General features: G+C 38.6%; 1 protein-coding gene across 1 annotated transcript in view; it reads left to right on the top strand.

The window, feature by feature from the left end:
- Positions 1-3,413: 3,413 nt before the first annotated feature.
- The window catches only part of col7a1l (collagen type VII alpha 1-like), a 62,184-nt gene continuing 37,617 nt past the window's right edge, over positions 3,414-27,980 (top strand). Inside the window, exons 1-27 of the mRNA XM_072377341.1 lie at positions 3,414-3,474; positions 8,267-8,465; positions 12,054-12,234; positions 12,371-12,530; positions 13,957-14,050; positions 15,152-15,325; positions 15,593-15,756; positions 16,607-16,736; positions 16,857-16,973; positions 17,196-17,351; positions 17,883-17,999; positions 18,151-18,297; positions 18,861-18,980; positions 19,375-19,533; positions 20,186-20,299; positions 20,453-20,602; positions 21,063-21,200; positions 21,674-21,820; positions 22,160-22,279; positions 22,825-22,971; positions 25,066-25,350; positions 25,459-25,598; positions 26,013-26,136; positions 26,474-26,617; positions 27,070-27,257; positions 27,747-27,827; positions 27,917-27,934. Of these exons, the coding sequence (XP_072233442.1) occupies positions 8,390-8,465; positions 12,054-12,234; positions 12,371-12,530; positions 13,957-14,050; positions 15,152-15,325; positions 15,593-15,756; positions 16,607-16,736; positions 16,857-16,973; positions 17,196-17,351; positions 17,883-17,999; positions 18,151-18,297; positions 18,861-18,980; positions 19,375-19,533; positions 20,186-20,299; positions 20,453-20,602; positions 21,063-21,200; positions 21,674-21,820; positions 22,160-22,279; positions 22,825-22,971; positions 25,066-25,350; positions 25,459-25,598; positions 26,013-26,136; positions 26,474-26,617; positions 27,070-27,257; positions 27,747-27,827; positions 27,917-27,934 (3,591 nt within the window). The 5' untranslated portion in view covers positions 3,414-3,474; positions 8,267-8,389. The remainder of the gene's footprint in view (positions 3,475-8,266; positions 8,466-12,053; positions 12,235-12,370; positions 12,531-13,956; positions 14,051-15,151; positions 15,326-15,592; positions 15,757-16,606; positions 16,737-16,856; positions 16,974-17,195; positions 17,352-17,882; positions 18,000-18,150; positions 18,298-18,860; positions 18,981-19,374; positions 19,534-20,185; positions 20,300-20,452; positions 20,603-21,062; positions 21,201-21,673; positions 21,821-22,159; positions 22,280-22,824; positions 22,972-25,065; positions 25,351-25,458; positions 25,599-26,012; positions 26,137-26,473; positions 26,618-27,069; positions 27,258-27,746; positions 27,828-27,916; positions 27,935-27,980) is intronic.

Raw genomic sequence — 27,980 nt, 5'->3', positions numbered from 1 at the left:
CAGAATACTTCTTGAAAGTGGACATGACAATATTATGCACACATCATAACTCCAAATATTTTGTAATTATTTCAGCAGCCTAGTCAAACAGGAGGCTTGCGCACACAACTCCTGTTTCCAGTCAGGAGGCCACAACAACTCAGAAACAAATAAAGAACTTTGACAAACATGCTACACTTTCGAATATGTTGTTACCCGAGACTGAGTTGCTAATGGGTCCTCTGTGTATGCATTATATGAAGTTCGTGGGGGTTGGTAAATGCAAACTATGGTTGGTTGTGAGTAATTCTGTGGTTTTAAGCTGTTTTAGAAGCAACAAATTGACACTTTAGGGTCCCCGGGGAATAAATGTAAATGGTAAATGGACTGTACTTATATGGCCCTTTTGTAGTCTTGTTGACCACTCAAAGCGCTTTTACACTACAAGCAACATTTAGTCATTCACACACGCATACAGCACGTCTTAGTCTATACAGGTCTAATAGGCGCATGTACGCCTATTCAGACTCGAGCGCTTTTAGTGTTTGAACAGCCTCGACTTTCAGCTTCAGTCTCCCTGCAAGCCAGGGTCATACTGGTCCTTCTTATTAAAATAGTTCATAAAGTGTGGCCAACAAAGCCAAACATTTTCTTAACTGTGCTTTTTGATAGGAAAAACTGCATTCACTCATACAAGATCGATCGTCTTTAGGACAGCTGAAATGGGTCAACTTACCCTCCCAGCCAAAAACATATTTTCTAGACCATGTCTCAGAAGAAAAACAAATTTGTTAGTTTAGTTAGTTTAACAAATTTGACAAATTTGAATTGCATAGCTTGCTGAGAGCTATCTCACCAAGTGTTGCTGTAGAATAGTCAAAAACAACAAAAACAGAGTCTTATATGCTTTTTTCCTACACACTTTTCCTTGATCTCAATGTTCATAAGGTTAAGGAAAGATGTAAAGAATTATTCAAAGGAATTCGGATAGAGAAAACTTATGCTAAATTCAGATGCACTTACACAATGCTGTAATGTGAGTTGCTTTATTAAAACTGGACTACAAAAAAAAAAAAGATACCTAATCCATTCTTTCTTTGTAGTTTCATGCAGGCCTCATGAACAAGGCAACAATAATCCTCACATTATTGGGTTGCCAATGTAAGACTATACAAACTGAAGTAAAAAGCCAGTGAATATTTTCCAAAGAATGTAGGGTGGGGCCTGGAAAGAATGCACAAGAGACAGGACATGATACAAAAAGCATGTTGTGGAAATCACTTTGTTTTGTTTACAGCATGTCATGATTGCTAGGTGAGTCCCTGATGACTGTTTTTGTGTTGATGTCAGGGTCATATTGCCTGTATCTACGAACAACTGGAAGACAAAATAAAAGTGAGACAATAGAGCACAAAGAAGTAGCAATGCTTAGTTCCATGCACACTCACTCGCTGTAAATACTCTAGAGGATTTTCTGCTGTATTCACTCACAGGAATGCACTCACTGACTTCCCTAACCTCTTACAAGGTTGCTGGACATGTAATCTCAGAATTCAGGTGCAAAAGTTGCAGACATCTTAGCTCTAACGCTCAGTCCCTCGAGAATATGTCTTGGAAATTTCAGGGCAGCGGTTCATGTGTGAAAACAGCTATAATGGGAATTACTGCTCACACTCATCCTCCTGTTCTCAAATATATCTACATGACTCCCAATTAGCATGACCAGAACATGATTAAATGTCGCTTTGAATGTTGCAGCTCAAGGAATTGTGTGACGGCATAATCTTGTTTCCTTTTATAGATGAAGGTCAACTGTATCCTATGCTAACAGAGAAATAGGGAGGAAGCACCTTTGCTTATGGCTCATACCTTCTTAAGCAAAATTAATTTAATAAGAAATTTCGATTGGCTCCCTAACAGACTTTACCAGAGATAGATTTTTAACAAGTAAACTTGTAACCATTTACCCATTACTGTTTCAAAATAAAAATTTCCAAGACTCCTCATAAAATAGTATAAAACTGATGGACCTAAAACAAAAATGAGAGATGAATATGCCAATTTGCTTCCATGCAGGAGTCCCCTTTAAAATCTAAGCCAGAGACTGAGTACACAAATAAAAAGCAGCATATAATCCATTCATATGTTGAAATTCCTCTCTGTCCTGTGTTCTGTAAATGATTGAAATATTTCTAATAGAATAGTATAAAATTTTCCTCAACAATATTTATTTAATTTTGCAGCATCTGGATTATTTTTTGCACTAGTCAATAGTCTAATTGTGTTGTATAATCCACCATCCCTCCATTATTATCTGAATCCACACATCAGCCAACCCCACCTCTGGAGTGTGTTTGCTGATTTATAACATGTCAGGAATGACAGCTGCTAAATCCTATTAAAATGGTCACCACATTCCTTGGGTCGACCATTAAATACGACCCAGTGCCCCTCAGCATGCTCAAAACACACCCTGACACTTACACATGCGCACGCGCACACACAAACATACACACACAAAGCAACTGACAGCGTCTTCTAAAACATGACAGATTTTTCCTCTTCCTTTCCCTTTCTGTTTTGAGAAGGTGTTTGTTCATAGAGCTTGTTGTTTGTTGGGTTTATGAATGAGTAAATAAACCTTGAATACATAAGTATGGGGTGCATACGAACTGAGCTTGGCTCAGTTTTAGCCTCCAGGCGTTTTGCTAATCTGATGTTTCTTGATGTATTGTTTAAATTAATGGAATGTTGTGCAACGGCAAGGTGCTTATTTTTTTAAAGCCTACTCAGAATGTATTTTTTCAGTCAAAAAAAGAATTTGTTCTTTTAAACTGAAACGCCAATGAAAACCAATAAAAGATACAAGCAGCATTTAGGTTTGTCCAATCTTGAATATCATTTGCACCAACACGCCTGATTCATTCATGGACTGACTCTTGGGTGCAAGAGTGTGTTTAGGTGGATTTCCCAGATGCTGCTCACAGTATGACTGTGAGAGATTGCAGACTTTAACTCCAAGCGCTTTACTTCATCGTGTATTCTGTTACCTTGAGGGTAAAGCTTGTCTGTTTCCGTCTTCATGTACATACTTTACACATATGCACCCTAGATTCTGACAGGGGCGTCACTCAACAGTAAGTGCCACCTCATTCCTACTATGTGTCTCTGTCTTCATGCCTTGTCTGTCTGTCTCTGATTCAACAGGTTGCTCCAGCTTCACCCCCACCTTTCTTCCAGACTTTTCTGTTTTTCACCACAACCCAGGAAAGAAAGTCATTCATCCACTCTTACACTCCTACCTCCTCAGATACAGACATACAGGGGACACATTGATTATCTTTTAGTTGATCATCCCTAATAACAACCTTTAAAAAGGATACTAAATCAACTCCAGATTTAATTTGACCTGTCTTGGACAAAACTTCATTTGTTTTTTTTTTGTTTTTTTACTCTTGAGAAATCATCTGGATTTGGAAGATAATGACATCAGTGGTAAGTGAAAATGCATGGGCCAGTTTTAGGGACATATTCAAGACCTATTAACTACACTGGAGAAGGCTATTTTACAGAGCAGTTATGAATCCATAACTGCCCAGATATCTTGTATCTTGTGAACTTGTGTCTGGACCAAGGTCAGCACTTTTAACAATGAACCGTTTCTGCTCTTTACACTAAAAGTGATCTTTAATTTGTGTGACCCGTCTGATTTTAGTATTAATAGAAACAAATTCTTTTCAGCAATAAAATACAGCAGTTACTGCAAATGCACATCTTTTTCTTTTAGGAACAAACAGACAAAGCAGATTTTACTCATTCAAATTCAACAGGAGCTTAAAGAGAAGACTCATTATATAGTCACATCAACTCTAGTTAGTCATGAATAACAAGTGCATATCATGTTTGTGAGAGTAATGTCAGCAGATGAAACTATGTAGGGTGAATTGTGGGCACTTTCTTTCTCAAGACAGACTAACCTGTGTTGATTGAATGCAAATGAAAGACATATTAAGAGTCTGCAACTTGTGAACAGTGCATGAGAGTGTGTGTGTCTGTATTTGTTAGTGTGTGAATTAGCTGTGGATCTGATGTGCTGCACCAAAGACATCTGCTATCAACCATTGTAGTTCAGAGCTGTGTGCATCTGTGTCTGCGTGTGTGTGCCTCTTCACTGTCACCAGTTTCCCACCTACAGGGATAATCCATCCTGTGAAGTGGTGAGGTGGAAAATGCCATTATGTAGAAATGGCTGACTTGCAGGCATAAGAAGTGTGGGTGTGTATATGTGTGAAGGTATGAGAAATGGGAATAGGGAACAAAGAGGGAATATAAGGGTCAGGAATGGTAAACTTAATTTCTTGACAATATTTAATCCACCTGGAGCAGTGATAAACTGAAGGCCTGAGACACAAAAAACACTTGATGCCAGCATTATAAAAGTGAGGGATGTAGTTTTGTGCAAATGTTTTTGAAGTGGAATGGTTGTTGGCAGGTGACAAAGTATTTGACTTATGATTGTAAGTATTGCAGAAAGAGGCATTGTTATGAGCTGTCACAATGTCTGACATCCATGTTGGTTATTAATCAGTTGTTTGATCCTTCTTGGAACTACTGAAGTTGTACATGATGTTTTGTACATACTTTGATAGTCTCTGGTGTTAGTGCTTTAATAACTTATTCTATGACCTTTCCTCACACTCAATCGCCATCTTACCTTTATTTAATACCAATCTGCAAACCAGATTCCATTCAGTCACAGCTGTTCTTTCAGCTTGCTGGCCAGAGCGAGTGGCTGAGGTCTGGCTCCTTAGGCTTGATGGGCTGAGCCGAAATGAAGCCATCAACCTGATGAATGAGGCCTTTCAGGCCTGGCTGTTCTGGGGGTCACCTGAAGTAGCTTACAGGAACTGAGTGACAAAAAGGGCTGCAGCATTGGTGGTTGTGTAAGTCAAAACTCAAGTGTGAGAGGAATTCGGTGAGACCATAGAGAAGGACTTTAGGCTGGCCTCAAGGATTTTCTGCCAAACCATTGGCAGCTCAGAAAGTTAAAGCGGGGCCCTTCCCAGTATGTGCTTGGTCTGGGTGCAGAACTGTTGACCTGAAACGTGGCTATCATCAAGTGGTGAAAGGTGTACTTTGAGGATATCTATTTCTTCCTTTTAGGAAACAGAGTCTGTGAACCTGGGGTAAGACTTGCCTATCACCTTAGCAGAGGTTGATCAGTAAGGTTCTGGAGATAAATGAGATTTACTTTGAGATACTAAAGGCTCTTTATGTTATGGGTCTTTTTTGGGGGGGCTACTTTTGTTGGCTACTTTAAGCCATGATCTTTGGCACACGCTGGAGTACATCTCAGTTGAGTGAAGTGGCCAGGAACAAAGTCAGCCCCTCCAACTCTGAGGCCATTGTTCTTAACCAGAAAAAGGTGAAGTGCTTACTCTGGCTCAGGGATGATTTTTTACCTCAAGCAGTAAGTATTTCAGGAGATCCAGTTCTCAAGTGACAGCAAGTGGGAGCAAGAGATGGAGATTGGGACTTTGTCAGCAGTATTGAAGGGGCTGCATCATTGTGTTGTTATGAAGACCAAAAGGCAAAGCTTTAAATTGACTGCTCTAACTTTGCTCCAATCCTTACCTTTGGTCACAAAGATTTGGGGCGTGACTGTAAAAATGAGATCATGTATACAAGCAGCTAATATGCGTTTCCTTTTGAGGGTAGCAGGGCTCAGCTTCAGGAGTGAAGTGAGGAGCTTGACCAAAGGAAAAAGCTCGGAATAGAGCCACTGGCCCTTCTCATTGAAAGGAGTCGGCTGAAGTAGCGACCAAGAGGTATCCTAATTCTCCTTGTCATCACCTCAGCTCCCTTTGAATGTTTTTTTAAAGAATGTTCAAATTAGAGGCCCGGGGCAGACCAGAACACACTGCAAGGATTATATATCTCTTCTGGCCTAAGAATGCCTTGGGATCCCCAGGAAAAACTGAATATTGTCACTGGAGAGAGGGATGTCTGGGTTTCCATCCTGGACCTGTTACATCTGCAACTCGATTTTGAATAAATGGACAATAATGAATAGATGGATGGATGGATAGAGGTGTCAGAGTGAGCATGTTAGCATGCTTACACATGCATTTACACATGCAAGATTTTCTGCTTGCTTTAAGGAACTTATGTCAGCTTTGTCAACATAAGAAGAAAAACTTGGTCCTGCTTGCTGGCTACTTTTTTGAACACCCAAGCAAACCTAATAAAAACCCCTCTGTGGCATAGATACAGCTCACTAATTGTGCAATGTGCTGGCTGTCATTCATTACAACAGCCTTATGAGTTTGTCTTCCCTACACTTCAGTAATAAGACGATACATGCAGAGACAGATCTTAAATCTGCACTGGTATGTGAGGGGGAGAGTGCAGTTTTTGGCTGTTACATTAGAGTTCAAGCCCTGCCAGTTCCCACTTCCATCTGCAGAGGTTGTAAACTATTCAGCCGTCAGCCATTCTGGCTTAGTCATACCAGATGGTCAAATCATGCATAGGTATTTTCTGCAATTCAAATTTCTCATTGATCTGATTTATTTTTATGTTATAATATAAAGCTAAAGCTGACTGTATTCTCATTAGGCAATTAAGTTGATGAATTGGCTTGATAGATGAGTTCAGAACAAAGATAACTTTTTATTGTTTTCAGGTTGTTGAATGAAGGGAGATCTGTGATGTTAGTGATTTGCTCATGCCTATACAGTACTCACATGCACATTTATGCTATGTGAGGTTTAGCTGTCAAATGTAAAACATAAAAGAAGGAATAGTTTCTCATGATCACATTTGTGTTGAACGTGTTGCTTTTTAATGGCTTTCGCAGACACTTAGTATTTTAAAATTTTAAAAATCTTTGCAGCTGCATCATTCTGTTTCCCGTTAGTCTGCTTAGGCTGTGATTACATTTGCTTTAAATATTGATTTACGTGCCATACAATTCTGTGAGACTTCTGTATCCTATTATGTGAAAAGTTGTCGCCTTTAGACGTGTCAACACTAACCTACGGTTTGCTTTGTATGGGAAGAATGAAAAGATGATTTTCTGTATTCCAGAACACCATGAAAATGACCTCCTTTTGATTTCATGAGCATTTGCCACTCTCCCTCCATCTATCGGTATATTGCATTGAAGAACACCTGTACATTCACTGGTATGGCTCACTTAATAAAAGCATAAAATATACACCTGTCTTTCACATATCTAGAGTTGGACATTAAGAGTTTGGTTTCTTAAGACACTGTCATTCTAGTACATATACAGCAAGTTAATTTACTTTGTCTCACATTCAGATTTAGACATAATGTTCCTCTCAACATCTCCCTTGATTAAAAAAGGAAAACATTCTTAGCCTTTCCTTTACATCGAAAAAATACATGACTGATTTTAGATGAACTGAGTCATGACTGGGTTTTCTTCTTATGTCATATACGATATATGATGAGGCATTTTATCTGAATTACTTTAACCTCAATAGATACATTTGTTCTGTTAAAAGATTAGTAAAGATTAAAAAAATGAGTGAAAACAAAATCATTTCAAAGATATGCCATGAAGTAAATGATGCCAACCATCTAAACAACTACTCAGCTTCATCTGTCTCTCTTGACACAATTTAAGGCAGAATCCTCAGCTTAAAGATGCAGTTAGTAATTGATTTGTTTAGTTTGCAAAGGGTAGTTACATTTTTAAGCCCATAAATAAAGAAAGGAGACATAACATATTTACTTTTTCCTATGGTAATCTGTATAAACAATGTAGATTCTGATCTGCGTGTTCCCATCAACCCGTAGTCCGCATATAAGGTTGCTACAATAGATTATTAGTGTAATAACATTTAATGCTCCCCTTTGTTTAGACTTACCAATGCTTGCTTTAAAACACTGGGTCCTTATTGGACAGTTTAAAAACCCTTTTTGATGCTTATATTTTGTTGGTCTTTAGTGAATATGTTGTAAAACCTTATTACAGGTTGAGTTGCTGTCTAATTAAGACCAACTGTATCTAGGATATCAAGACAGAACTGCATGAGATTCATGTGTAAAATGCTAAATCGTGTTTCACTTGCTATGTGGTGTGCAAGTTACCCACCTGAACACACTGTTAGGTGTCATCTTTTTCAGCGCTGGAGGAGAAATTGTGGCTTCTGCATAAGAGTTACAAGTCCTTTGTAAATTAAAAATGACTGACTGTGTTTTATCTTTGAGTGCCTTTAATTACTTTTTCCTCTCTGCACATATTGTATACTTTCAGATAAGAGAGAAGAGGAGTCGGAATTGATGATTGTGGAGTGGAATTCAGGGGTCGGATTTGTGAAGAGAAGAAGTGCAGAGGAGGAGCGGGTGATTGAAGGAGGAGGAAGAGGAGAGGAAGAGTATGGGCTGCTCTTCTGTTTGGATCTTTCTGCTGTCGCTTTCTCTCTCTCATCAAAGTGTTACAGCACAAGCTGAAGGTATGTGATGACATTCATAGACCTGAGACCACACTCACACACACTTAATTAGTTTGCTTCTTATGTTCCTGCACCCTTTTCTTTATGTCATTTTCTGTTACAGAACCATTCTCTTGGTAATTGTCAAGCTCTGACTTATGATATCCTCTGTTGCTGAGTTCTAAATAAGAAACACATGAGTGATTGTGATTCATGTGTCAGCTTTGTGCACAGGTCCCTAAATCAAATAATTTGGATACTCAGGCTAAAGAAACGACCGCTGCTCAATGAGCACGGTATATGAATGCTCTGTCATTATTATTCTACACATGGACTGATACATGAAACAGACACTAACCCAGCTACAGTTTCTCCTAAGACTGTGTCTGGTCAGGGACTTAAAACATCTGTTAGCCTTATGTATAGTACAGCAGTCTGTCTACCAGCTTGTCAAATGCATCCTCTAGATATAGAAACTCAGCCTCAGCTATTGGATTTCCCCAAAAGGTCAATCAGCCAGTCAAAAGTATAGTTTCATGCACCTGCAATTTGATTGGCAGAGAGTGATTGGTAAAGTTGTTGGGCAGAATTATGGAAGGATAGAAATAGCCCAAGATCATAACTAAAGCCAGCTTCCTTTGCAGTTTATGAAATTGTTTTATTATCGACAGCGTTAATTCTCATACCATCTTATCATGTCCATAATAGCCCTTAGGGCTTTGTGTTTGAATCTACACACAAGATGGGGTATGTGGTCAGTTTAGGATCAATAAGTCAGATGACAGCTTAAAGCCTCCTTGATCAATATTTTCTTATTAACAATGAATAAAATAACTTGTGAGGGTTGCTCAAAGAATTGTAACATAACTCTGCAGCATCTTGGAGTTATTTTTCTTTTGATCATTATTTCACAATTTACTGGAAGACACCATAAGAGTCACTACTATCAGCGTTTCTTTCTGGAATTGCAAGAAATAAGCTCTGAAAAACTCAGCTGCCAAACACCAAAAAGCACACAATAAACCAGGAGCATACAAAGAGCATTTTTTTTGCCAAGGTTAATGCAGTACAGCACATTTTTTATCTAAAATAATCTTGATCCACCCAACATTTACTGGGTTGCTCCTTCGCCCATACTTCAGCTCTGTACAAACTTTCATTACATTCAAGTTGGTGGTTTTTGTGTAGTCTTTCTAACGTGCAGCAAAGAAACAGGATGGCAATTATCACATACATATGTGTCAACTCTTGCCTGAGCAGAGGGGAAAAATAGCCACAAGCAAGTTGAGAAGTTGAATACCTAGCAAAAAAATAAAAGAAAGAAAGATGGAGGAGACCATAACTGAGGCTACACTTTTACTGCGTAAATGCCAGTATTGATCATGCTTAGAGGATAATGGATCTTAAGGAGTTCATGTTTATTAGCTATGTTTTTCTGAGTGCATTATTTCCTGTTCTCAACAATGTACTTTTTTTTTCTTCTTCATTTTTATCTCAACATCACTGAGATATCTAAGATCCACTTTGGATGCATTGTATTTCTACTTACTTGCCAACCACAACAGCATGACAAATGGTCCAAAATAAACATAATGAATTAACAAAATTGCAATTTAAGAGCCTAACAAGTGCATGTAATGCAAATAATATTCAAAGAAACAGTACAGTGAGCACCATTTGATCATTAAATTAGCATTTTAAGAAAGACATTAAGTGCAGAGCAAGACCTTATATGATGTGGATAATTTCTTATGATGTTATGATCAACCTTACAACAAAGATCATACACAACTGCAATTGGGAGAGCCTGCAAGTGAAATAATGCCCAATGTTACCAGAAAAGGTTAGACTTTATGTCATGAGATTATGAGACAGATTTTTTAGATATAAAATATGCCTTTGATTTTAGCTATGCAGTGAAATTCAGTGAAGGCATTATTAGTATTCAACCCTAAAGAGATCTGGGCATGGCACTGAAAACAGATTCTTTGGAACTATTGTCAGTTTATAACATTGCATTGTCAAAAAAGTTTGAGCTTCTCTTGTAGATTCTTGCGGTTAATTTTCAGTAAAACTTTTATGTTTACCATGAACCTGCTGACCTTTTCATATGTGCACTCTAAAAGTTTAATTCTTTTGATCTTGTTTGCGCTGATTGGAGTAGTTGATCATTAAAGGGTGTTTCTTTCTTGGCAGAAGTTTCTGCAGCATATGCTGAAGCCACTGGACTACATCTAATGCGTAAATCAATGGTGGCCCAACACAGAGGTGTTACAACCTTTGAGATATCAGCACAGATAACCTTCAAGAAAACCATTCCTAATCTCTCAGCATGTGTTGTGTCCTTATCCTTGGCATGTCGATCTTACCTGCCATCCCTAACAGACGAACTTCTAGATAATTGATCTTGTTTTGGACCCCAGTCTGTGACTGTCTGACAGACACAAGCCTCTAGCTGCTTCCTTGCTCAGGGCATCCACCATATTCTGTGTGTTTTTACAGAAATCTGATGAGTATGAATCCCACAGAATAAATTAGCTTCCTGTGTAAACAAGAGAGGCTGTGTGCCTATATGAGGCTCACCTTAGGAAATGTTGAGGATTTTTGTATCTTTTGAAATAAAGTCAGTGACTTTAACTTAGCAGTGATAAATGTACTATTTCCAAATATATGATACCATTTTTTCTATGTAGGTAAAGATGAGCATTCAGCCTCCAAAACTAAGACTTCTCGTGACATTTTGCTGTCTTGGTAAGATGTATAGGTGTGTGAGGGAGAACATAATGTTAGGTCGCCGTGGGCTGGAGACATATGTCAGCCTCTGTGGATTCTGGGATTGCAGCCAAAGCAAGAAGGCAATATAATAAAGGACTGCAAGATTGGTAATGAAATAGAGGACAGAAGAGAATCACTTATCACTTACAGAACAATCAGCGGAGCCTATCTTTTATTCGCTAGCCTAATCAATGTTGTCGTCACTTTGCTTTATTGCATATATAATGCTGGAATATTGATTCAGAATGTGTTTGCAGATGCAGCACATTGTGCGTGAATGTGTGTGTTTATGTATCCAGTGCATTCAGGTTGTTGTGGCTTTCCTGCTATTTCACCTCACATTAGAAAGCATATAGAGTTCTTCAGACTCAGCGTGTTAAATACATTTGTTTGCTTGGCCACAGCAACTGACCCTGATTTTAGACGCGTTTTACCTTATTATTCTAAGCGTTCCTCATCATTCTGCTAAAGTTTTATTGCTGTAGTGCTCAGAATATTGATAGTCTCTTTGGCTCAATTGTGTCTCATCAAAAATTCATGGGGATTTGTGTGGCTCTGGCAGCAAGACAGAGGCAAATGAAAAGAAAACCTACCACATAGTGTAACAAGACTGCTATCTGGTGGTCAGCATAGGAATAGAAGTAAGTTGCATTATATGGCTAAGTTACCAGTTATGGCCATTGCAAAAAAAAATTTCAGGTTTAATCTGTTGAAGAAAATTTGATTTTAATTTGTTTACTTTTTAAAAGATAAATTAAATAACTTTAAAGCATGCATTTGCCTGCTCTTCCCTCCTTGTTACTTACACTAATTCATCCATTCTTCTTTTTTCAGCTTGCAGGACAGTGGCACAGGCAGACATAGTGTTTCTGGTGGATCAGTCATGGAACGTGGGCCAAACCAGCTTTACCAGAGTCAAAGACTTCATCTCAACAATCATCTCCTCCTTTCAGGACAGTGTGCTTGGAGCCGAGGGGGTGCGCTTTGGAATCACTGTCTTTGGAGATGTTCCAAGGTACTCAAGCACGAGCTTGGCAAGACTTTTCTCCTTTTGAATAATCTCAGCAAGTTCTGCACACATCTAACATGATTTGTGTTTGCTTCTTCTTAATTTCTACAAAAACTGCTTTTGCTTTATTCTCACTGTACAGGATGAGGGTTGCTTTGACAGACTACAGTTCATTTGAGGAGGTGTTCGGAGTCATCAGAGATCTCCCCTATGAGGGTGGTTCCAGGAGGACTGGCAGTGTCCTCCAGTTTCTTGTTGATTCTGTGTTCAGCCCTGCCATTAGCCGAGATTTCACCCCAAAGGTACAATCTGTCAACCACTGATATATAATCACGTCTGCTAATGCAAGGCTAACCTACCAATATGTGCAACATGGTGCTTTTGTATTGTTTAATACGTCTGGCATACACATTTAAAATTGTTCAATGTTTGACAACATGCTGAAACATAAGCAAGAGGGAAATAATCCATTTGATATTAAAACCCACACAGCAAATATATACATTTACGTCTGTTCTGGCCCTGCGTATAAAGTAACTAATCACGAGTCTGTATTTGTGCTCCACAGGACATTGTGGAATAAACAAACAAAACAAAGTGGTTTACTATTTCTACACCACTGTGAAGCCGATTAAATTGTTTTGTTATATGCTCGGAATAAAAATTGATCATGTGTCTGCAGTTTGCAACAGATTTAACGTTATTTGCTTTGTGTTTTGCTTTCGAAAAATACAGGTGATAGATTTTCCCCCACAGATTCTGCATGCTCAATCAGAGAAATTTATCCCAACAGTACAGTGGCAAACATAAACCAAACTGCAAAGCCTATGGTCATTCACACATGATCAAAACAAACATTAAAGACTTGTGAGTGTGCCTTAAAGTTAAGGTATTAGATTAACACTGGTCTATTTCTTGTGTTGTAACTTAAATGTGATACTGTATACAGCAACTCAACTGACCTTCCCTTAGAACTGTATCATCCAATACCCAAATGCACTTTCCCTCCAATGACTTTTCTCTCAGCACCCTTTCACTGCAGTCAGATACTGAAGTGCTGTCTAAGTATAACAAAACTGGTTAGCATTCCAATCATTTCACTGGGTGTGTGTGTGTGAATCATCTTGCAGCAGCTCACTTGATGTGGGAAGGCAGAGAACAAAGGATTAGATAGATATATTGAATTGTACAGCCTGAGCACTTCCAAAGAGCAGCTACCTTCTCATACTAATGATTTTACCCCTCTTCTTCATTGACTGAGGGATGAACTATAAATGAACTGTGTAATGTTCATAAAAGGGCAAGTTATTAATCTCAGACGCAAGACAGCATCCTTTTTTTCTTCGGATTTGATTTATTAATTTTGATTAATAAGTTAACTCCGGAAAACATACAAAAGTTTAAGGAGGTTAACAGCAGAACAATACTGATTGCACAGAGCCCTCCCTCAACAACTAATGTGTTTGGAGGGCTGATTTAAGCACTTAAGTGATGCCAAAAATAGGCAGAACCAAATACATTGCATATTCTAACTCAGGATCACATGAATTATTGTGCATATTTTTTTCCTTTGTATTCTCCATTACCACTAAATGCATTTTCAAACTGTCATTCTTAGTGTTTGAATTAGAATGAAAATATCATGAATAAATTCACAAATAAATACCAATTTTTCTATCAGTGTAATTTTCTTTTGAATTTTTAGTTTTCTGTCTCGTTGTTGTTCAGATTGCTGTTTTGATAACAAATGGACGCTCAGACGACCAGGTCGAGCCTGCAGCCAGGACAGTAGCCGACAACGGAATTACACTCTTTGCAGTAGGTGAGTGTGGAAGTTGGTATTATGGATTCCTTCAGCATCCCCACTGCAGCATCCCTTTAGATTTTATCCAAGCTTTGCTGGCTTATCGGCAGTGTTTGCAGTTAGAAATTCATGTCTTGTACATTTGAATTTATTGATTCAGTGTGTGTTTTGTGTGCATGTGTAGGTTTTTTGTTTCAGATTATCTGATTTCATTCACACAGGTGCATGTAAGTGTAAATATGTGCGTAAGAACAAGTGATGAATGCAGCGCTTGTACTGCATGTATACAGAGGCACTGTCTGATACTGTTACATCAGCTTTCTTCCTTCTTCTGCTTACCCACAAGTTTGCTTGCACTTATCTCACCCTTTTTCTCCTACACACAATTATAAATACACAAGCCAACAACTTATTTCTCTCAGGCGGCGGTGCAATAATTACCACTCATTAGCTGATGGTGTGCTAATCGCAGCTATTTTTCATTAGGTGATTCAGTGTGCCCCATCTGCACCTCTGACACTGAGGCCCTCTCCACTCGTTCATCACTTCTGCAGAAAAGCTTCACATGCATCTTGTCCACAAATGCGAGACCAATTTACTGTATATATATATTTTGGACCTTGCACCTTGTCCAGGTTCCAAGATCAATCACTTAACCATGAATTATCTGTCTTAAAATTTCTACTTTGAAAGATTAAGAAACACCCATTTTTTAATTCAAATTGAGCCCTCAGCAAGAGGCCACCTTGAAAAAAATAATGGAATATGACAGTCATGGTGTGATTTGAAATAGGTGGCAGAAGTTGTTTGATTAAGTCCTGTGGGTCTCCTTTACACATGGATGGATTTGAACCTCTTTTACTTCAAAATTGGATCTCTCAAAATGCAACAGCTCCCTCTGGTGGTGATTCATTTTTTCTCTATAATTTCAGAGTCAATATAAACCAAACTAGCTGAATTCATCTGTCCTTGTGGTTCCTTAATGAAGTAAAACCCCACAGAAATAAATCAAAAGTCCTGTTATATATGTGTATTTTGCAAATATGAATGTATGTAAAGCGTACAGTTACTTTAGTTTGCTGTGTCTCACTTCTGTCTATTGTCTTCTTATTTATCCAGGTGTTCGGGGAGCTGATGAGTCAGAGCTGAGAAAGATTGTGTCTGAGCCCTATGAGGAGCATCTATTGCTATGTAGTGACTTCTCTCTCCTGGAAACTATCCTTCCCAAACTGTCCCGCAGAATATGCTTCACTGCCTCTGAACCACCCCGTCCTGTGAAAACCTCTCAGCCGGGTGAGTTCTTCTGAATAATTATTCTCAGTTAACTTCATTTTCCTTAAGAAGCTGCTTTCACATTGACAGCTGTTCACTGTCATATCAATGAACTGCATTATAACCTGTTGTTGTAAGGTGATAATGGTTTAATCAGTCTGCTCTGCAATATTACCTACAGAATTGTGTCTTTTTGTATTTCACGATCAACTTGCATATTTTGTGCATTTTTTGTCTCCTCATCTCATCTCATGTCAAATTTCTATCCATATGTGCTCCCCATACCAGCTGAAGAGCGTATAGTGGGACCCAGAGACCTTCAGGTGAGTGAGTTGGCCCACAGCTCCCTCAGGCTTACATGGAGCCAGGCCACAGGTGACGTTACTGGATATCGCCTCCTTGTCATCCCTCTCAGCTCAAAGGGACACCTCCTGCCCCTGCAGCAGAAGCAGGTAAGGGATTATCAGGATGATAGCTGATTTAGAGTTAAACTGGTGAACGGGTGTTAACTTACAACAATTGTAGGTCTGACCTTAAAGGTGTCTTTCACACAAACAGCAAACAATTGATTCTATGACTAACTTAATATCACAATTGTTTTCTTGCTGACGAATAACCTCATAACTGAAATAGTTTCATGTATTCTTTCCTTACCTCCTAAATATAATCACATCACTCAATTTGATCACTGAACAGATCAGTGCCCACAGGAACTGCTCTCATTGGAATTCATCCTCAAAACTTTCCAAGTCCGTGCTTATTGACCACATAAATTATTGTTACTGTCATCTCAGCCAAGAACTCATAACAGGAGGTCACCAGCAATGTCCATCCATCCATCCATTTTCTATACCGTCAATCTGTCATTCGGGGGGGGGGGGGGGGGGGGGGGGGGGGTGGTGGTGCTGGAGCCTTTGCCAGTAGTCATCGGGCGAAAGGCGAGGTACACTCTGGACAGGCCGCCACTCCATGACATATTTTAGTTTCCACATTATTTTATCACATCAGTCACATCAAGCCATCTACAGCAATTTGAATTTAGGATAGAGGAGGTTGTGAAGAAAATAAAGATGTTTATTGTTTACAGAGTTAAATAAAGTAATTTATATTCATATACTCTCTCCAGAGGTATGTCTCTGGTCATTGTACTGCCTCTGGTTATTTTTTTCCTTTTCCTCAGACTTTATTACCTTTTTGATCATTTGTGTTCATCTCCTCATCATTTTCTCTGGCTCTTTTCCATCTCACACAAACACATCCCGAGCTCCTTTTTTTATCCACTGACCTCTGTGTATGTTACAGATGGATCTAAAGGCAGATGTGAGCACAACCATGGTGACAGAGCTGAGTCCCAAAACAGATTATACACTCACTCTCTATGTAATCTACCCGAGCCTCATAGGCGACTCTGCAACAATCACAATAAAGACAAGTGGGTGCCCAATGCAGTGCATATTAATACACTAATCAGAAAAATACACATATGTATGCATATGTATTATTTTAATTTATTGCTCCTTCATTCCCTGAGCAACAAGTTTTTTTCTCTTAGCTCCATTGCCCAAAGTGTCAAACTTCCGTGTCACTGAGGCGAGTCTGTTCTCTCTGCGTCTCGGCTGGACACCTCCCCTGGGGAAGCTGAATGGATTCAAGATCTTCATCCCAAGATGTATGTTGATATTTGTCATTAGTGTTACAAACCTCTTTAAAAAAATTGTCCAAATAACTGCAGTCATGTAGGATTCTATTTCTCAAAATTAAAGGTCTAATGAGTTCAGAGCATCTCTTCATCTGCTTGACATGACTCAAGACAAATTGCAAGACAACAGCAGGTTTTATGAAGGAGTGTTTTTACTGTATTTATTCTTCTGAATTTGTGACTGTTTTGCAGCCAACAGACCAGGATTAACTTACGAGCAGCTGCTTTCTGGAGACACCTCTTCTCATGTGATTGACAGCCTGGAGGAGGATAAAAAGTACACCATCAGTATCTATGCTGTTTACCCCCAAGGACCAAGTGAACCAGTTTCATTAGTGGGCAAAACATGTGCGTTGGTTGTATTATAATTAGATATATTCACATAAACAGGAAAGCCTGAGATCAAGCTCCACAGTCCTTATGATGAAGGCAGCTTATTTAGTAGGTGACACTTTCAGATATGCATCTCTTCGAACAACTTGACAGAAATAGAGTCTGTTCAGCAGTGTTCGAACAAAGTCATTATGATTATGGCACAAAAGACATCACAGGACAGCAAATATCTATGTGTAGTACCATAATGGATCCACAGTATGGTGGTGTCGCTCTTAGAAAGATTGCCTGTAAGCTTCAAGTCTGTTGCAAACATTATCTCTCATTCATGGTATACTAATGGAATACCTCCACTGATTGGCCAGACTAAGTTTAGATTAGTTTTGTATACATTATTTGAAGTACATTCTACCCGTTCACAAGTCAAAACTAATTCATATTACTTTGTTTCCATGTATTTTGCGTATAAACATGAATGAAAATAAAGTATTGAATTTATGTGTGTAAATCTAGTTGCATGTGTGTGTGTTGGGGTGTTTCTAACAGTGAAGTTAGTACCAGTTCAGCAGTTCCTGGTCCAGAACGCCACGACAGACACTGTTCAAGCAAGGTGGGCATCAGTCAAGGGTGCCACAGGATACCGTCTGACATGGGCATCTCAAGGTACTGTGGTTAACTCTTACACTACCTTTTTAAGGAAATAGAGCTATACAATGTTGGGTTACCTTGTTGTTTATCTCAGACAAAAAATTGCTCCTTCTTGCATTTCAACCGGATATGATTCTCTGCTTATGTACCTCTCTGTTTTGTGCAGATGGCCACATAGAAAATGTAAACCTTGGGGACAACTTTAACTTCTACATGATCCAGGGCCTTCACCCAGGCTCTGAGTACACTGTCACCATCAACCCCATCTTCGGAGACATTGAGGGGCCCATCACCTCCACCAAAGTCAAGACATGTAAATATAATTCAGTGAAATAAAGTTGTCTAATTCAACTGTTATCCCTTATGAACCCTTATCAACCTTCTTGCAGCCTCAGAGGGTCCCGTGACCTATAACTGTAGTGAGAAGTGTTTAGAGGCACAGCAATTGTCACTTGCAAAATTTATGAAGTTGGTTCTAGTTTGAGTTCAAAGGCTTTCTTCACGTTTAATGCTTTTAACATTTGGTTACTTTTAGGCAAAAGTTCTAGGTTAAATATGGACTTGAGTCTGCCTGTTTGTTCACTGTTTGATTCAATTAGGACAATTTGGAAAGGTAAGCACCTGCCTGAGTTCATGAAAACGTTGTGTTTTGGGTTCAAATTGAACTTTTTCATACCATGACGCCCACCAAGATTTTACCCTCTCATACACCAAAGCATGGACTCACATAGCCTGGGCAATTCTGTTTATCTGTGTTTGAGTGGATAATAAGATCTGAAAGACATTATTTTTGGTGACGAAGGCCAAAAACAATGTCCATTCAATGAGGTGTGATGCATAACTAGTCTCGTCTTTCTCTGTTTCTCTTTCTTTCAGTGGAAAGTAGCGCTGTTCAAACTCTGAAGGTATCTGCTGTGAGCACCAGTACAGCTGTTGTCTCTTGGAACAGTGTTCCAGGGGCTACAGGATACCGGCTGGCATGGGGACCAACCCCAGGTGATTTCTTTTACTTAATTTGGTGATAAGATGCAGCGATGCTATACTCATTGAATATTTATTACATGTCCATATATTCCAGAGTTCCATCACACAGCTCGATAATATTGATAGTATTCAGGGAAAAGCACAAGGTGAATGTTGTTCAGTTCCTTTTCTCCCTGTAAGAGACTCTGGTGGGAGGTTTTAAAAGCGTATACTTTCTGAATGTAAACTTCAACCCAGGCAACCTGTCAGCAGCTTGTTGTGAATTGCAAATACTCTGAAAAACAGAGGTGGATGTTGTTTGGAGAGGAGCAGCCACTGATGCAAAGCTGGAGAGTAAGAAGTCACTTGGGAATACTGTATCAAAAAGCGAACAATGATGTAACTGTAGTGCTAATATTGTTTTCAGAGTTTGTTGGTCGGGATCGTCCCAGGCAGTTGGCTCTGAATGGCAGCACCACAGAGTACCAGCTGAAGAACGTAGCCTATGATACAGAGTATGTCCTGACTTTGTATGTGCTGTTTGGATCTGCTGTTGGACCTGGTATATCTGCTACCTTCAGAACTTGTGAGTATTTGGGCCCAACAGTCTCCACAGCGAAATTTAAGAGTGATCACAGTAGCCTCTGCAACAGAATATATATATGTAATTTAGTGTGTTATAGCAGGAAAGTTACAGGAGTGATAAATTATATCAAAAGTCAACAAAATCCACATCAAAGAGAGTGATTCTTTTCCTGAAACACCTCGCTGGAAGCCCAGGCTTTATGTCCTTCACTTATCAATAATCCTACCTGACATATTTGCATGATGCCTCTCAAGTGGCTAGTTTGGCACCAGCTTCCTCACACACAATTTTTGGTCAATCTTCTGATCAGTCACTGTCGATTGGGCCCATTGTGAGGCCTTAAAGAGACAGCAGCTGAAACAGATTTTTTTAGACAGAAAGTGCCAAGAGGTGCTGGATAAAATTACACTAAGAGAAAGATGTGCTTCAGAACATTAAAGCATGTCAATTTATGTTACCGGAACCTCATGATGAAATTATAAACCTGCAAGTTAACATAGCACTGCTTATTTAAAAAGATGAATAAATAAAACTGCTGGCGAGTTTGCAAGTCAAAATATCTTCTCATTCATTCAAAAAGTAATATGCCATGTGGGAATAGAAAGACTGGCGACGCTGGAGGCTTTTAATGTCTTCTCCTCCCATTTCTTAGCTCCTTTGGGTTATGTGTCCAACTTCAAAGTGACATCCTACACAACTACCTCTATATATGTGGAATGGAGTCCCATCGTTGGAGCCACAGAGTACAAACTGTCCTGGAAAACAGGTGAATCAGCTCACCATGTCCTTCTCTTAAAATCCTACCTTACACCAGTTTTACTGTTATGACAGACCAATGTGATGCTTTTGTTCCTGTCAGCCAACATACAAGCCTTTTTTTAAAACTTTTTAATTTGGTTATTTATGTCTGTGAATTCAGATGATGGCAGACCCCAGTCCCAGTACCTGGACCGCAGTGTCCTCTCCCACCAGATCAAAGACCTAAACCCACAGTCCACTTACACAGTCACCATCTGTGCGATATACGGCAACTCAGAGGGACCAGAAATCTCCTTGTCTCAGCTCACAGGTACAGAACACTGGGGTCTCCGTTAATTCTAATTTATCATGATTCATCTTTCAACCTAAATAGCTCTGTACAGCTGTGCACTCATGATCATTAAATGGGAAGGAACAGAGAAGTTCTTCCTCCTATGCCACAGCAACCTTGCCGTGCCTTTGTTTGACTGGCACATCATGTACTTTGACCTCCCCATTTTAACCACAGTTCCTGTTGCTGTCATTTGTTGTAAGTATCACAGAGTCCTAGTCAGCAGGGTTGCTATCACTTTAACAGCGTCAGTTTGAAAGTATGTGTATTGCACCAATCTCCAAGTATAAAATGATAAGATGTGTGAATAAAGCTACACTATCTGATTCAGCCCAGTAATTCTTATCTTCTTTAATAAACTGTACCATGATTTGACGTAGGACTGAATTTCAACTCAAATAGGAGTTACCTGATGTGGTGGCATTGTGTCATTTCTCAGCTGCAATGTCAGACTCAGAGCCAATCCAGGCAGTAAGAGAGGTGAAGGTTGTGGATATTGGTGTAAATTCCTTCACCCTGTCCTGGAAAAAAACACCAAGGGTCTCTGGGTACAAAATCTCCTGGATTCCCTTCCTTGGTAAGAACCATATACCAGCTCAACTCTGTCAGCTAACACCCTCATGCATACACATATAGACATGTATTAGTGCTAATCCACAGCTTAATGTACACTTGATTGTTAATTATAATATGAATGTTCTTATTATATTAAAAGAATGGTGGAGTTTAATTTCAGGTTGTGAAAATGTGGCTGCTAATTGGCAAATTAGTACTGAAATAGTACAAGCAAAGATTTAATTTAACTGTACTTAAACAAAAATGTTTTGATGAAATTATATGATATGCATTTTGTTGAAATATTAAAAATATAGGATATTTGAATCATATTTCCATTAAAATTGCTTGTTACAACCATTTAAATGAAAAATATCACCATTTGGTCTCCTGTGGTTCACCGTTTAAACATTTAAACTGGAAACCTGTTCACAACATTGTTGTTTCACCCTTATATAACTTCTACATACTGGATCTAATTATTCCCTGCTCTAGGGGGTAATGAGAAGTTCGAAGTGGTATCTGCACCTTCAACTACCTTCACAATCCGCAACTTGCAGGAGAGCTCAGCTTATAAGATTCAGGTTTCCCCTGTTGTGGGCAACAGGGAGGGAAGTTCAGTCCTGCTCACCGCACGCACCTGTGAGTCCTGCCTGCCTATCATTGTGATGTATAGAATGACACATGTTCTGAATAAGTAATTAAAGGAGATATTTACCTAACTAAATTATATAGCAAATTGATTCAGGCACCCAACTATGAAATTTTAATGTACATAATACATTAATCCAGTAGCATGGTTTATACTCACTGATAAAGTATCAGCCAAATGCAACAGATCCACATTAATACAGTGTCTTTATACATGCTGTTATGTTGTGTTGGCAAGTTGCAAACAACCCATGGACAATTACTACCATACCATTTTTTTCTGCCAAAAAAGTTGTTTTTGAAAAAGTTTTCTTTTTTGGATCTTTTCAGTGGATCTTCCAAAAGTAGAAGGATTTGCTGCTCTGAATACAACAGACAGCAACACTGTTCTGAACTGGACACGTGTGGCGGGTGTCTCTGGATATCTCCTCTCCTGGCGGCACATTTCAGGTAAGTGGTGAAGCACAACAAACCTTTGATTTAGCATCACATTCAAATGTATGCACATTTCAGTTAACCCTACGAGTTAAATCCCTACATACTGTAAATTATATTAATGTGCACAATGAGACTTGCCATGAACACTGTTTGGATTTGATTTCTTGGTGTGAAAGTTAAATATCTATTTGAATAAATTTAAAGTGCATTTGGATTTTAACAGTAATAAACAGTTTTAAAGTAAGAAAGATGTCTGAAGTTGATTTTTTGCATACAAATGATGATGAAATTTGTTCTGATTAAATATAAGCACTCTTTTTGTTTAAATTAAAATAGTTACAACAAACAACATTTTCTTACTTACAGTTTCTCAATAAAAGTATAGAAACATCATAATGCCTTGTAGACATACTTTTTGTGAACCATTATTCTCTAACATTGACTGGTCTTTTTTGATCAGGCATAAAACACATCACTAGATCACCCCACCTTGTTTCCCCAGTTTGTTGTGAAGATCACAAATTCCCTCATGTCTTTGTCTTTCTTTTTTTTTGCAGTGTTGGAAACAAAAACAGAGATGCTTGGCCCTGGCTTCTCCTCGTATAAGATTGGTGATCTCCTGTATGGCAGAACATATATTTTCACCATCAGACCTTTGTATGGAGAAGTGGAGGGGCCTATAAGCACCATATACCAGAGAATACGTAAGACTATACTCAGATGATGTAACTAAACATCCATGAATCTCTATCTGGAATGGCACAATGCACATTTACAATATGAACATATATTGGTTATATTAGGCTAAGTAATATTGCAGACTGTGCATTGTTTCACTGCAGCTTATTAACTAACTGTCAAAACTGATACAAACTTTCTAATTTACAAATTCTTAAACTATAACACTATTTTGGTATTATGGTATTTTGTTTGCAGCTAAGTTTTAAATGTTCATATACAGGCTGCAACACATTCTAAAACATTCTTGTTTGCAGGTGTTATTTGTCTTATTCTTCCTGCAAACACATAAATTACCAAACAGTACGAGTTTGTTGTTAACACAGTTCTCCTTTCAAAATTCTCCACATATTCTTTGTGGAAGCAAGTCAAGACTGCAGACAGGCCAGTGCACTGATAAAATCCGGTATCATCACAGATTCTGGCTTTTGGACTTAGGGCTGAAGCAATCACTTGTCCATGGAGTTATATCAGCTACTGATAAATGATAGTTCTTGATGCAGAACTGTCTCAGGGGCTGAAGATCACAGGTGTCCAACTTGGACTAATAGTGTTGTCCCATACACAATGAAATCTCTCTAAATTCATTCAATCATTTCATGATGATATGGACTGCGGATGGAGACAATTAGGCATACCAGACAGTCTTTTTTTAGAGATGTTTTAAACATTTCAATGATTTTCTCACATGTATGTGGACAAACTGATGATTCCATTTCCATATTTGCCTTTCACAGCTTGTCATTGGTGCTGTTGCTGTGCCAAATCATGATTACAATCACTTTTTTACATCACCTGTTTCCAATAACGTTATTATATTTTTTCCACTAATTCAATCCATTATAATTCAAACCCAGTGTATTTAGAGCTATACATACATGAATATGTCACAATTTAAAATATGTATAGCTCTAAATACACTGGGTTTGAATTATGGGACTGCAGCATTTGGGAACAGTGTGATCAGTGCATTTTAATTCTCGCAGTCACGTGATATTTGGGGTGTTTTTTCAGCATCATACATTATTACTGGAGGCCTCTTGGTGTGAAAGATTATAGAAATAGGAAAATTATTGCCTCCTTCACTACTTTCTGAAAAGTGGCTTGACAAGCATACATATACATATACAATATTCTCTCAAGGAGAAGAACATACACCTTTGTAACAAAATAAATAAATAAGTGCATTAAAAAAGTAGTCTTACACAATTTAAGTATAAATGTAAATGTAACCACTCACAGGACAGTTTCACCAGCTCTTTCAATGGAAAACTAACTGATTTACATCATAACATCATTTTAAAACTGTCCAACCTCTCTGTGTTTCAATTATAATAAAGAATATGATGAAAACAATAAACACTGACTCAACCTATTCACAAAAAATTATTTTGACAACTGTCACCTTCAAACACTTCACTTGAATAAGACCACGAATGGAGAATGACTCGCTGCTCAGTGTTTCATTTCACTTTCATCCACATCACCATTTACTGTCTCTTTTTGTCACAGACATTAGATTTGAGTCTGGCTTTTGTTTGTTTCGCTTTGTTACTTTCTTATGTCTTTCTCATGCACTGTGATGTAAAACAAAATTAGGAATATAATTCATATTTCCTATTAAATATATTCAAACTAAAACATTGAGTTTATCTTAGAGCTGGAAGGGGTAGAAATTATAGTTATTTGTGTTGAGATTTGGCAGGTAACAACAAAAAGTCATCACATATCTAAGAATTCTATAGATATACGTGTAAATAATTTATCAATTGTATTTCTTTTATAAAAGCTTTTTTGCTGTTCATGTAACTGATGATTATGATAGGTTGGGGCTACAAACTGAGGTAAAAAAGACTTCCTGCTCAAGCTAAATGATGTAAATATGAAAACAAGCTGGTGCAATTGAACCCAGAGAGGAATGAAGCACCAGTTTTTCGGTTTCATGGGTAATTTGATGTGGATTCTTGGCTGTTGTTGTTAATCTGCTTCACTCCAGAGACCTTTAAAAAAAATTTATTTTCTTTTTGTAATTATCTGTCTTATGCTTCTGTGCATCTCAGTGGGACAGGATGATTCAGTGAAAACCAGCAAGTCTGTGCCAACCGCAGTAACCCCAAAATCCCTGCGCATCACAACTGCCTCCCAGGCTGCTTCTATCATCAACACTGCCATCATTCGGTCAGCCACCAGAGCCTCTGAGCACTCCACTGCTGTGCCACCAACCAAATCCTTACCAACCAAGAGGCCTCCAGATCGGCCAAGTGTCAATGAAGCCAAAGCAGCTGCAGTCACCTCCCTGCAGCAATCCACAGTGAGCACAAAGTCAACAGCTCCACCACAACCAGGTATTTTACAGATGCTGGATTATCACTTATGTATTCATATTTTGCTTTAGTTAATTAAATTACAAAACTGTAGTTTATGTTTTGTATGTTTATTTTCTGTTTTGTCAGTGTGTGGAAAGACCAAAGCTGACATAGTCATCTTAGTGGATGAATCTTCAAGCATTGGAGTCAACAACTTTATCAAGATGAAAGACTTCATATTCAGGGTGGTCACCTACTTCCCTGTTATTGGCTCACAGGGAACACAGGTTGGTTGCTCAGTGAGGAATTTCTTCGTCTTCTCTTGTGTTTGCATTATATTGCAGTGAAGATTTAGCTTCAGGTGTAAACTTTCGTAATTTTGTGAACATTTTCAAACTGGTCTCTTTTGGAGCATTTTTGAAATCCTAACATTTGTCTGCAAGTGAATATCCTCCACAGATGATGATCATAGGCTGTAATGTGTAATGTAATGTAAATAATGTATTAAATGAAGGAGTAAACAATGCACAGCACCATTTAGCTCGTGGTTGGCAAGGTAGAGAATGGAAGCAAAAGAAATTGCAGGCAAAGACGTCTTGAAAATGAAGTGTACCTCTGTCATGAGAGTCAGTTAAGCCCATTTGAATTAGATCACAAAGTAAATATGCTGATTTAATGATGAAGTTTCTTTTTTCCAACAGATAGCCATAGTTCATTACAGTGATGAGCCTCGTATTGAAATCCGTCTTAATGACTTCAAAGACAGAAACTCTTTGTTGAGGGCTATCAGGGGGCTGCGTTATGGAGGAGGCAACACCAAAACAGGTTAGTTGATCTCACTTAAGTGTGTACAGTGCTTTGCTCTGCTTGCCACCTGTCCTCAGAGGGCAGGTAATTGCTTTGAAACTATTTAGCTTCTGCTATTGATGTCACAGCCTCTAGCAGCTGTCAGAAAAAATATACTGTCCAGCTGATATATTGATGCACACTAACTGCTGATATACTGTAGCTAGTTTCAGGTGGGATGATATATTGTCACCCAGGATAAATTGAATGTCATCTGCAAGTGCACTTACAGTGCTGGTGAAACTAATAAATGAAGTCTGCTAGTATTTTCCTGAGTTGGTATATTTGCTCTTAAAATGTGTGTGTCTGTGTCCAGGAAAAGGCATCAGTTACGTTGTGCAGGAACTCTTCCAGGAGTCTTTGGGGATGAGGCAGGATGTGGCCCATGTTCTGGTTCTGATCACAGATGGCAGGGCCCAGGATGATGTGATGCCACCCTCTCGAATTGCACGTGCTTTGGGTCAGTTCGACTGAAAATTATACAGAAGCCTGCAAGAGGCTGCCTGTAAAAGTTACAGCTGAAATAGTGGTACTCAAAAAGTCTGGGTAGCCATGCTTAAACATTCTGTTACTGTTAATAATTGAACTAGATGAAGATGAGCTGACCTCCAAAAGGCATAAAGCAACAGATTAAGCATTCATTAAGATTTTAATCATGATTAGTGGGCCGTTTCATTATTAGGTTTTCACTAGGTCGACCAAACTTTTCCTTTCGGCCTTTCCTGCTTTTTGTGATTTCAAAGCTATAGAAGAAGGAATTTTCTAAATAATATTTCATATTTAAGATTCATTCCTTTTTTTAAATCAGGTCTTTTTTTTTTGTATTTGCTGGACTAATCTCAGTAATGAACCCACGGTTAATTTTCTTTCTTTTCTTTCTGTTGATTCTATCTGTCTTGAATCTTTCTGTAGGGGTCAGTGTGCTGGCTGTTGGAGTTTCTAATGCAGACATCGAGGAGCTGAATAAAATTGCAGCTCCCACCAGCTACAAAAATATCTTCTACTCACCAACCTTTGATGACTTCCCCTCGATAGAGAGAGAATTTATCAGTAGCATCTGTGGTGAGGAACTTCTCTCCGAGTTTAAACTACATGATGAGGTGAGAAAAAACAAAGAAAAGTACAAATGTCTCATTAGTTCTTATCAATTTGCATTGTGGTGAGAAATGTTGTAGTATAGCTACACGTATGAGTAAGAAAATACATACTTTTGATGGGAAAGCTGTTGGAATGCCCATAATTAAATGCACCTTTCTTAAGGGCAGGAGTATGGTCTCTCAAACTACCTGTCCAGGTGAATATTTAAGCACACAGTAAACTTCCAAAAAGATACACACAGTTCCGTTTCAAATCCACACGCCAGCTCTGCAGGAGAGAACACGTTGTCATTCTTGACTTCATTTTGACGTCAGAGCAGTTGATAGAAGACATGACTGCAGAGTGAAATCTAAGCAGCTTCAGTGGAGAGACTTCTTTGCTATACGGTCTATAATATAGTATACTACAATAATAATTACAGTCTATTGCAACCGTTATATTCAGTTGGCTAGATAAATTATGTATTCCTCTTTTGTCATTTTTATGTTCAGTTCGCTCAGTTAGACACTCCAACCAAAGACCCAGAGGAGCTGCTTAAGCCTCAAGGTCCCTGCTCCTCCCAGTGTGGGAAGGTTGGTACAGAACCATACCCCCCATCACAAATTATGAAATACTGTACACATCGGCAGCTATTAATCATGTTAATCATCTGTTTTCACAGGGCCAGAAAGGAGAAAAGGTAAGTTAACCACCAAAACTAGCAAATTCTCCTATTCTTTAAGACA

Source organism: Leuresthes tenuis, unplaced genomic scaffold, assembly GCF_036924035.1.
Source record: "Leuresthes tenuis unplaced genomic scaffold, fLeuTen1.0.hap1 SCAF_23, whole genome shotgun sequence".
NCBI classification, from domain to species: domain Eukaryota; kingdom Metazoa; phylum Chordata; class Actinopteri; order Atheriniformes; family Atherinopsidae; genus Leuresthes; species Leuresthes tenuis.
Note: the sequence above shows the minus strand (reverse complement) of the source record. Positions and strands in the feature narration are given on the sequence as shown.